At 37.8% G+C, this 12,138-nt stretch overlaps 1 protein-coding gene across 9 annotated transcripts in view; it reads left to right on the plus strand.

Annotated features, from left to right (window-relative positions):
* DMD (dystrophin) overlaps window positions 1-12,138 on the plus strand; it is a 2,565,910-nt gene that overhangs the window by 1,992,092 nt on the left and 561,680 nt on the right. For all 9 annotated transcript variants that reach the window (XM_043895268.1, XM_043895262.1, XM_043895270.1 and 6 more), the window contains one exon: window positions 7,728-7,882. In XM_043895268.1, the coding sequence (XP_043751203.1) occupies window positions 7,728-7,882 (155 nt within the window). The remainder of the gene's footprint in view (window positions 1-7,727; window positions 7,883-12,138) is intronic.

The raw sequence follows: 12,138 nt of genomic DNA on the forward strand, positions 1-12,138 counted from the left end.
CAAATTAAAGAAAGAGCACAGATAAAGAGAATGCTTTCCAAAATGTCATAATGAAATTAAGGTAATGAAGCACTTGGAGGGCTCTCCTCCCTTCTTTTTGTATAAAACTTATTCCAAAGAAGCTGGAAGAGAAATGGGGCCTGAAAGTAACGAGGGGGAAAAATAAATTGTATGCCATTAGTTTAATTATAAAAATTCATTACATGAAGCCATGTAAGACAGAAAATAATGGAACTCTAATGGGTTGGCCGATAACACATTTACTAGCCTGCTCTCAGCTTGTAGTCATTGTCAAAAGGACAAAAAAGTAGCAACTTTGGTATGTAGTCCTCAAAGCTGTTGAAAAGATGAATCATGTCCAGTAAACTGGAAATTGAGGGCTTTCTCAAATAGTATCCCCTGTATAGACTGTTACTTCCTAAAACAGTGTTGTTTGGTAATGTCAGAGGTTTAATAGATGAGTCTTAAAGTTAATGGTGAAAGGCTTTACTTTTGAAATGGCTACCTTACAAATATTTTAACATTTCTATTATATATCCATAAAGAGGTTTTATAGGTCATTTTAATTCACATAAACAAGAAAGAAATTGTATTTCTTTTTCCCAATAAATGTGTATAGAACATTAATTCATACTCAGGAGTAAACTGTTTAGTGATTTTTTAATAAACTAAATGTGTATTTTTTGCTTTCTCTGATTGGCAAGGTGTTATTTTATTATACATAATAATTTTCCAATCATACTATAATCATCAAGGAGACTATTTTATATTCTTCAAAATCCAATTATAATAAATCCAACCATCTTCCTTAAATTCTTTTATGTGGAAGCATATCTTCTTTAAGATAGATTGAACTGTGAATTTGAAAGCCAAGAAAACTACATTTTTGTGATGTCTCTTTCACTGACAAGCTATGTCACCTTCATCAAGTCACTTAACCTTTTAGAGGTTTTGCATAAGAGGAAGGTGTTAGAGGAAGAGGAGTCCCTTCCAGGGCCCAAGAGTGGGCTCTTGTCTAACACTTGGAAATGAATTGTCCAAGAAAGCACCTGTGCTGACAAAGCAAGAGACTTTATTGGGAAGTGGAGCCTGAGCAGAGAGAGCAGGAGGGTAAGGGAACCCAGGAGAACTGCTCTGCCACGTGACTCATGGTCCTGGGTTTTATGGTAATGGGATTAGTTTGGGGGTTGCCTCTAGCCAATCACTCTGACTCAGGTTCTTCCTGGTGGCGTGCGCATTGCTTAACCAAGATGGATTCCAACAAGGAGGATTCTGGGAGATTGGTAGGACATGTGGCCTCTCCTTTTTACCTTCCCCGAATTCTTCCTGTTGGTGGTGGCTTGTTCTGTGTTCCTTACCAGGACTTCCTGTCCTAAAATGACTCATGCAAATGGTTACTATGGTGCCTGACCAGGGTAAGCAGTTTCAATCAGTATTTCCCCTCACAAAAGGAGACAGAGGAAAGGAGGTAGTGAAAGATGAAAGTGGATATTTATGTAAGAATCATATATTTGAGGGAGAGGTCATATACCCATGGAGGGACATTTGAACTTTGTCTTGCAGGCAATAGGGAGCCATTGAAAGGTTTAACAGAGGAGTAATGTGGTTAGTATTTGTATTCAAAAAAGATTGCTTGAGCAGCTATCCAAGGATGGAAGGTCTGGTTTGAAAGTAAAAAGTAAAACCAATAAAAAGGTTATTGCAAAGTCCAAGTAAGAGGTGATGTGGGCTTAAATTAAGGCAGTAGCCATGGAGGTAGAACATTTGGATATAAGGACACATTGTGATATATCTTTTTTGTGGGTATGCTCCAGCCTCCTTCACCAGCTGAGGATCAACCTACACTGCAGGAGAAGAAGGTTGGGCTAGGGACAGAATCTTCATGAATGCCCACATTTAAGGGAGAGGCAGAAAAAGGAAAACTCAAGCCTTAAGAGTATAGAGAGGACACCCGAAAAGAGAGGGCCAAAGAAGGACAGAGCCTCAAGAAGGACAGAGCAGTCAGCAGCACCAGTCTCTGTCTGGAAATCAAGTAAATAAGAACCTAGAACTTTCCACAGACATTGATCATTGCTGACTGAATTAGTTAACTATTTTCGCAAAAATGCGGCATGACGACCTCACGACGCTATTAGCATACAACTATAAGCATGTATTTCTTAAGTTTGCAGCTTGTCTGGGTGACTTTGCCGCAGGTGGCAGGTTGAGTAAAGTGCCTCTCCGTCACATGTCACTCATCCTTCTCCAGTGATGGCAGGCCAGCCCACTACACGTTTGATAATGGCAGCCGTGCAGAAGGGCCAGCCCCAGTGCAGAAACACGTTTTCAGGCTCTGCTTGTGTCATGTCTGTTAACATCCCACTAGGCTTAGGCAAAACAAGTCATATGGCCAAGCTCATTGTCAAGGCCGGGAAGGTCAGTTGTGCCTTTTGTAGCAGGAAATTCAAAGTCACACGGCAAAGGGCATGGATACAAGGTGGGGTAAAGAACTGAGGTCAGTAATCCAATTTGCCACAGTGACTTCTTTCAGAATAGTTTTACTGAGGTGGCAGTGGCAGAAGCCTGATTTTGATGAATTGTGCAGTGGCGGGAATGTAATCAAGTGGAGGCAATGAGTGAGTGAGTATTCGCCTTTTGAGGAGCTTAACTGTGAAGGGAAAGAAAATGATAGCAGACTTTGTTGCTGGTTAAAGATGGGGAAGAGGCTCATGTTTGAAAGCTGTGCAGAAAGATTTTGCAGAGAGGAAAGAGGCCAAAAAGACAGAAAAGGGAGTACATGGAGGAATAGGAGGAGGAGTGTCAAGTTGGAGGAAACAGTGTCCTTCAGCACGAGTCAGCTCTTCCCCTGAGACTGGAGAGAAATTTATGCTTGATGTTAAATTGTGTGTACTCAGTCATTCAGTCGTGTCTGACTCTTTGCAATCCCACAGACTGTAGCCTGCCAGGCTCCTCTGTTCATGGGATTCTTTAGGCAAGAATACTGGAGTGGGTTGCCATGCCCTCCTCCAGGGGATCTTCCCGACCCAGGGATCGAACCCGAGTCTCCCACATTAGCAGGCAATTCTTTACCACTGAGCCACCAGGGAAGCATATGGAGGGGGTTTGGTGGACAAATAGTGCAGATACACAAGGCACAATGCCTGGAGAGAGGCAGCCAAAGGGCAGAGAAGATTTTCTATATTTAAATTTGTCTTGTCTTGCCATAAAATATGAGTTTTATTTCACACAAGCAATTTGATTTTGATTTTGAGCTCATAACACACCTAAGGCATAAGCAGTATAAGGAGTGCCATCCTGTTTTACAGACAACAAAGCTGGAACCCAAAAGGTTGAAGGCTTTAAGATCAAACTACAAGACAATGGCCAGTCCAGACTTCCTGGGAAGATGCCTTTTCATTAAGCTGCATGGCTTTTCATGATGTTCCTTTGAGTGAGAGCCATTAAAACTTTTTAAATCGAGTTCATCTAAAACAAACCTGAAGTTCATTTGCGGGTGAACATCCCAAAACACATTTGATAAGAAAACTTAAACAATACTCAACTTGAAAGTTGTAATTGTAGGTCTGCATACTCACGGCTTCCCAGGTGACTCAGTGGTAAATAACATCACCTGCCAATGCAGGAGATGCAAGAGATGTAGGTTCAATCCCCGAGTCAGGAAGATCTCCTGGAAAAGGGCATGGCAACCCACTCCAGTATTCTTGCCTAGGAAATTCCATGGACAGTGTAGCCTGGTGGGTTCCAGTCTATGGGGTCACAAAGTGTCGGACACAACTGAGCACACACACCTACTGCATACTCACATTTATCTTTGAAATTAAAGGGAGTCTTTTAGAGGTACAGCATTATAGACAATGTCTATGAAATAGTGGGTCCCTTTCTTTCACTGAACAGAGGCTCGCTGTGCTGGCTGTAGTGTGGTTCATTAAAAATAGCAGTAGCAGTAATGGTAGTAGTAGTAGTGATTATGATTATAGCTAATACTTTTTTAATGCTTTGGGTATACCAGGCACCACTCTGTTTTCCCTGGATTTTGCAAATTCATCCTCATGTTAATCTTTCAAGGTAATAAATACTGTTAATATACATATTTAATAAAGGGGAAACTGAGGCACAGAGAACATAATTAATTTTCCCATCTGTCACATCATTAGTAAATGATCAAGTCAGGATTCAAACCCAGCAGACTCATTCTGTTGCCCAAGCTCTTAAATACTCTTTCCCTTCCTCCTTTGTTTTCTCCCGTGTTGGGTCAATATTCCTAAAAAGAGTTCTGACAAAGAAAAAAGAGAAGATAAGCGTTAAAAAATTTGTATACTCAAAATTCTTGAATTCAACTTGTGCCATAATCCATGATCATTTTTTCTGCCTAAAATACTGTGTAAATACAGAGCACATATTGTAGCAGCATCATATGAGGTTTGGATATGAAAATTTCTTTCCTGGTTGGTGACACAGTCTTATAAGAATTGAGCATTTTCTGTTCTTCATAGAAAACACACACACACACATGCCTTCAAAATCATTTTTTTTATAGGCTAGTGCTCATAGTATTTTAAATTTCTTCATACACCATGATCACCACACAATTCCCTATAGAGTATACCATTGTAAATGGAATCAGAAGTAAAAAGAATGTGTGTGAATTCCATTGTATTTTTGAATTTACACTTCTTCCGTGGTCTGGCTTTGCCCCAGGACTGAATTTCACAGTAGTAGGCAAAGCTGGTCAAGGTCATTGTTCATGTTGTGAATGACACTTGGCTAAAGCCCAAGGTGATCAACATATTAATACCTTAGGAGGAAGGGAAACCAGTCTGTTCTGTCTTTAAGGGAGAAAAGGGTGCTGCCTTGAGAACCTTTGAGTTTAGATAAGGGCCTAAGCCCTGTCAATGTGAGTCAAGGTCAGTGGGATTTTTTTCTTTTTAATCCTACATCACAGCAAAACCTGAGCAGTACGTGGTGAAGGGCAGCGTTCAGTCAAGATTTCCTTAGGTATAAAAATTTAAATTTCAGTGTGAATACAAATTTGAAGCAAAATATATGGCCTGTGTATTCTTCTCTTTCAAGCATTAAAGCATACCAAAAAACTCTAGTTTGAAGTCAACCCTTACTGTTTTATTACCTTTTCCTATGAAGTCTCTAATTAAATTTTACCCTGCTATGTCCTTCAAGATTCTGGAAAATTCTAGCATACTTTTCAACTTCTATTTTTGGTATTTTTTATGATCTGTAGATTCAAACCAATGAATATATCTCTTATATCTAAACTTTCAAGTAGCAACCCATGAGTGAGAGTTGACTTCCAAGTTTGACTTTCCGAGATAAAATAAATGATTTTAATTATACTTAGTAAAATTGTAATTAGTGTTTTATATTACTAAATCTCTGGGAGGAGGAAATGCAAGCCCACTCCAGTATTCCTGCCTGAAAGATCCCATGGACAGAGGAGCCTGGTGGGCTACAGTCCAAAGGATTGCAAAGACTTGGACACGACTGAGCAACTAATAAGCATGCACACATTGCTAAATCTACAAATATACTCTGATGTTGGTTCATAATAGATGTTTCTTTAGCATTTGCATTTTTCTTCAAAAGGAATTACTTTACAGAAAGGTAACTAAGTTATCAGTGTCAATTTTGTAGATTCTTATGCTGCCATTTAGAGATTTAATAGATGATTGATAATAAGCTCTTCTTTTAAGCTCTGAATACCATCTTCTGGATAAAGGCCAATTGGTCTTTCATATCTTAGTGTACATTACTTTTAACACTGTAGATTAAAAGTGGCTTAAGTGAAGAGGGAAAGGGGAAAAGGTAATTTTGTGCCATAGGAAATTTCTAGAAAGGCAAAGTCTTTGGTGTGTGTGTGTTTTACCTCAGAAAGGCTTTCGTTCAGTGTGAGGCTATAAAAGTGGAAAAGAAGTTTATAAGGAGAAGCGGGTGTTCCACAAAGTTAAATTTTAATTACTTTGTAGTACAGTGAATATACTCTGTGCCTTTAAAAATTGTCTCTCTTTTTATAGCAAAACTTAGTGATACTGGCTTTAGTTGGTTGCTGCTAGTTCAGTTATCTGGGTCTATTTGCTGTTTGCAATAAATGCAATTATTTTGTTTGATTCTAGAATAGACTGTTCTAATTAACTGAGAAATGCCAGATTGTATACTGACTATACATTTTCAAGGAACAGGAGTCTACTCAAATATACTGAAACTATGCTGAAAGTACTAGTATTTGATTTTTATCATCATAAATCGTATTAACATAAAAGAATGCATATTAAAACAAGAGCAATTACTCTTTTCACAAACAACACTTAGTTTTAATTTTCTCTTTTCCCCTTCCAGTTCATGTCAATGTACTCTTACAGATTTAAGAAATACAGTGAAGATAGAAATTGTGTTCTGTTTTTGTCCTTAGGATTTCTATGCACATTTACTGCATATTAGACCATTGGGTTGATGTATTGTCTTATTTTAATGTCCTCTCATTAAACATTGAAATCGTTTCTCATTTTTTACTATCTTAGTTAATGAAGATCTTTATTCCTATAATGTATTTCTTTTAAATATTTTACTAGGACAAAATATTAAAATTAGATTATTGAGTCAATGGGAATAAGCATTTGTATTTCACTTGATATATATTGCCAAACTGTCCTAATAGATACCATTCCTAGAAATAGTATATGAATGTGCTAGTTTGGCTACAGTCTTTCCAGCTTTGGATTTTATTTTTTTAAACTTAATTGGTGTCAAATTGTAATACTCTATGTTTTTCATTTATTGGAAAGTTGATTTTTTCTTTTTCTATAAAAATAGCTTTTATTCTTTCTCTTGTTTGAATTACCTGTTACTATTCCTTTGTCCATTTAACCCACCATGTTGGATTTGGTATAACTGTCTTGGTAATTTAATAAAACTATAATGTTTACAAGCCTCTCCCATGCATTTGAAGCAATGTTTAATAGAAATGTGGGGTTAATATGCATCCAAATGAGCCTATCATTGGTTTATTTCTTTCTTTGGTATATGATACCAAACATTTGGTATATGATATTTCAAGTGATAAAATAGTGATACATGCTTCGATAATACTCAATTGTTAAATGTAATAAATGAAAACATAGATCATTTGGTTTAGAAAAATTTATATATTTAAATTTTTATTCTGATTTTAAAGTAGAATAGTTGTAAGTATTATGAATAAGCCGATCCTTTAAAGAAGTTCAAAAAGAAAATAACAGTATTTTTTTTTTTGAAGCTCAATATTTTCTGTATGCAACTTTAGTTGAGTGCCAGTAGATGGCACTAATTACATAAACAATTCAACAAGTTAATGACGGGGCGGGGGGATACATGTGCTATTTTTTTCTGTTCAAATTTTGGTATATGTCATATACTCAACAGTGATTTGGGAGCTTATTTTTATAGTTTGTTCTCTCCCATGATAGAAAGACAATTAAGCCAAGTTTGTTTCCAATTAGTTGCTACTAAATTGAAATACCTGATACTGAGTATTGCTCAAGATGCTGCATTTGAAAACTTTTGTCATGAAATGTGGGTTAGCTTATACTGTCAAGATTGACTAAACCACACAGGGTCAGTGAAAAGCAGTCATGCAGACATGCTCTGACCCAAGGATTCAGAAGTTACTTATGAGAAAGTCCAACTAGAGATTTCAGAGAAAAGTGACATTCATTCTCTTTTTCCATGTGCATCTATAGCAGTTGGCCAAAGACCTCCGCCAGTGGCAGATAAATGTAGATGTGGCAAATGACTTGGCACTGAAACTTCTCCGGGATTATTCTGCAGATGATACCCGAAAAGTACACATGATAACAGAGAACATCAATGCCTCTTGGGCAAGCATTCATAAAAGGTATGGACTCCATTATTTCTAAAACTATTTGCTGACTTCCATGATGGTGTGGTGACCCTGGGTGGACAATGCAGATTTGCTCTCCCATCCTGCTAACCTGGGGCTTGCAAGGATCCAAGATGAGAAATGCCAACTAAACTCACATTCTTTCTGAAGTCCTCTTTTTTTGTTTTAAAGATGAGGGACCTGAAGACTGGTGAAATCAAATGACTTGCCCACAGTCAGAAAGGTAGTGACATAGCTGTGCAATTAGACAAAAACAAAAGATGGATTTGTAGGTAGATGAGCCATTTATCAGTCTGCTTTGAGAACTCTACCCGAAGAAATATTGTTCTACTCCATCACGATGCATACTGCCCCATCTTTAATCTGACAAGGAAGTCATTTGGGGGTTCATGATGGAGTTACAGCTACTGATGGTGCCATCATTGTATCTCACTCTGCATACCCAATGTGAAAATGTGTGCAGTGTAACATGACTCATAATTTCATTTCCCATTATATACCTAATGGCAATCAATGGCTCTTAGAGACACTATCTCCTCAAACTAGGTCCTGTCTCTTTATTATCCAGTCTTAACCCCTTGGGCTTTTCTTTCATTAGCATTATCCTAATTATATTAATAAAATTATAAACAAAAACATGAATTATGTAACTAATTGTTAAATGATTGTCCTTCACATTAGTCTAAACTCCCTGAGAACACAGGCTATCTTTCTTATTTGACATATTCTGAACCAGGTGATCTAGTAGGGAGCTGGTAAACATTTGTGTTTTTCTAATTGAACTGTAGCTGATGTACAATATTATATTAGTTTCTGATAAACTACCTAGTAATTTGACATTTGCACATACTATGAAATGATCATTATGATAAGCCTAGTAACCATCTGTCCCCATACAAAGTTATTACAATGTTATTGACCATATTCCTTGTACTGTATGTTATGTCCCTGTTGCTTATTTATTTCATAACTGGAGATTTATACCTCTTAATCCCCTGCACCTATTTCACCCCTTTACCTTCTGCCAACCACCATTTGTTCTCTGGCTATATGAGTCTGTTTTCATTATGTTTTGTCTGTTTTTGTTTTGTTTTAGATTCCACATATGAGATCATACAGTATTTGTCTTTGTCTAACTTATTCACTTAGCATGATACTCTCTAGATCCATCCATGTTGTCACAAATGGTAAGATTCTGCTATTGATAGCTGAGTAATTTTTCAACCTAGACAGCAGATTAAAAAGCAGAGACATTACTTTGCCAACAAAGGTCCATCTAGTCAAAGCTATGGTTTTTCCAGTAGTCATGTGTGGATGTGAGAGTTGGACGGTGAAGAAAGCTGAGCGCTGAAGAATTGATGCTTTTGAACTGTGGTGTTGGAGAAGACTCTTGAGAGTCCCTTGGACTGCAAGGAGATCCAACCAGTCCATCCTAAAGGAAATCAGTCCTGGATGTTCATTGGAAGGACTGATGCTAAAGCTGAAACTCTAATACTTTGCCCACCTAATGCGAAGAACTGACTCATTTGAAAAGATCCTGATGCTGGGAAAGATTGAGGGCGGGAGAAGAAGGGGATGACAGAGGATGAGATGGTTGGGTGGCATCACCGCCTCAATGAACATGAGTTTGAGTAAACTCCGGGAGTTGGTGATGGACAGGGAGGCCTGGTGTGCTGCAGTCCATGGGTTCACAAAGAGTCAGACTGAGCGACTGAACTGAATTGAAATTACATTTTTCACTGACCCAAAAGAATCTGCGATTTGCCAAGCTAATTTAACTCATGCCTCTAAAGTTCTTCCATGTTTCCTTCTCATATACACTCTACAAAAATTCATCCACTTGTGTAGTTTCAGTCTGCTGATGACTATCCATTTATACCATTTGCAGCTGAGAGTCATCTTTCAATTTCAGACCAGCATATCCGATTTACTTCTTTTTATTGTGATGTCCCGTAGGAACTTCAAACTTAATAGCCCCAAAGCTGAACTCATCTTTGTCCTCTTACAACCTCTTTTTCCAGATGCAACCTGCTTCTCTTCCTGCTTCTCCAGGTCTCAGTGTCAGTGCCATTTCCTCCAGGAAGCCTTCCCTGACTACCAACCCCAAAGCCTATACTCTTTTGGCCCCCTGTTATTGTGCTTATCTCACTACACTGTCCTTAAGTGTATACTGGTCTTTGTTTCTAAGGAGAATGCTTACTCTGTGAGGGTATATACAGTGGCTGTTTATCAACTGTATTACCTAGCACTTAGCTTGACACACAGTATCTTCCCACAAAACATGTTTTGATTAAATAGGGAATTGAACAAACAAAAAAGAAATAACTGTGAATGTTCTGGTGTGCCAGTAACTCAACAAAGAAGAAAAATGTACCTGTTAGGATCACTTTCAGTTTCAAGTAACAGAAAACCCAAGTTCACTAGCTTACCTAATGGAGGTCTATTTCTGTCACTTAGGAGAAGTTCCAGAATTAGGCAGGTACTGACATGGGCACAATAGCTCAGCAATGTCAGCCCCAAAGTCTCCTTGTTCTTCTTGGCATTTCGTTCAGAATATATGCATTCCAGCGGGAGGAAGGGGCAGTAGAAGGGGCAGTTCTGGTGTCAAGAAAACACGGCTTTCCCAGGAACTTTTGGGTTAGAACTATGCTGCCAAACCACCTCCGGTATCTAGGAACTGGGGTTGAGCCAGCCAATAGGGAATGTCTGCCATGAAGGGTATGAAAGGAGGAAACTGATCCACTGTCATGGTGGAGCTGGGCAGCGTGAAATTCCCTGGTGAGACCACCAGTCAAATCCGAGTAAATACAGTACAGTCATGTAGGTCATATGTTCATGCACAATGCACGCTTGTAGGATTGTCATAACAGTGGCCTATTTGGGTTTGGTGTTGGTTCTGGTCAGTGTGAAAGGGCACGAGAAGAGCTGGATTCTCTATTGGCTAATGATACCTTTACATGGGAAGCTCACATTCTGTGTATGCTGTATGTGTCACTGGCACAGATTAAACCATATTTTACCCAACTCCGTCTTCTTATATCTTATATCCTTATAGATTGTATGCTAGATAGTTAAAGAACAAGAAAACTCTTTATGTGATTTTTTGCATTTTGACCTTTTTATCCAGTATCTCGCCCAGCTAAACCCAGAAGTGAAGGAACATCACCAGCATCCCCTAGATTGGTGCTGTTCAGTAGGGTAGCCACTAGCCATAGGTGGCCATTTAAGTTCAAATGATTACAATGAAATAAAATTTGAAATTCATTTCTTCCAGCTCATCAGCCACCTTTCATGTGCTCAGGAGCCACCAGTAGTGAGTGGCTTCCCCATTGAACAGTGCAAGATTGAATATTTCCAACATCATAGAAAGTTTTATTGACTGTCCGGCTTTAGATCATCTTTGTTTCCATTTCCCCTATGCAGTTTAGCATACATATATAACAACTGCATACCATATTACTTCAAAAAAAGTTTTTGGCATGTTTTGTAAATGAAAAGTATTTCCTTTCAAAGTTGTTCATGTTATTCCATTTCCTTGCTTGTACAGTTATTCCATTTCCTTCTGTTTGTCCATTTTCTAGAGTTGATGTTTAACATCTCAAAAACTACAGCTCTCCCAGAATATAAACAGTTTGACTTTTGCTGTTAATCCAATAAACATAATTTTAAAGGAAAAATTATTGATATTTGGGTTTGGGGGAAAAAGTATGTCATGACTTTGAAAAATATCTGTAATCAAGACTTCTTAGGTAGGAGAAATGTGTTGAAAACATCCTGATTACATCATTTCCCATGGTTCCAGTTTTACCACTGAACACTGATACATTGCCTGCACTGAAAATTTCCATCATATAGATAAACATATGCAAAAACTTTTGTTAATTTGGAAGCCTACGTAGAGCAATAAAATCTTTACTTCATTTAAAATTTTTGAATGTTAAATAAGGTACAAAAAAGTATAACTCAGAAGAACTTTAGTTTGGTATCATATACTGGCAAGCTGTAGTTCCATACATAATCAAAAGCAAAAACAAGATAATTTTGTTTTGTAGTTTAGTGTTCAATTTAAGTTTATTATTTGGTCAGAGGAATCTTCAAATTCTATACTGACCTTGATGGGACCTTTAATTACAATTTTATATAGAGAAGTACAAATAGCCACATGGACCTAAAATGACTTAATCTAGCATTCATGAATATTTTTTAAAAAGCTGCTTCTCATGTAAATCCTGTACTTTAGCAATTCATAA

Source organism: Cervus elaphus, chromosome X (genome assembly GCF_910594005.1).
Source record: "Cervus elaphus chromosome X, mCerEla1.1, whole genome shotgun sequence".
Taxonomy (NCBI): domain Eukaryota; kingdom Metazoa; phylum Chordata; class Mammalia; order Artiodactyla; family Cervidae; genus Cervus; species Cervus elaphus.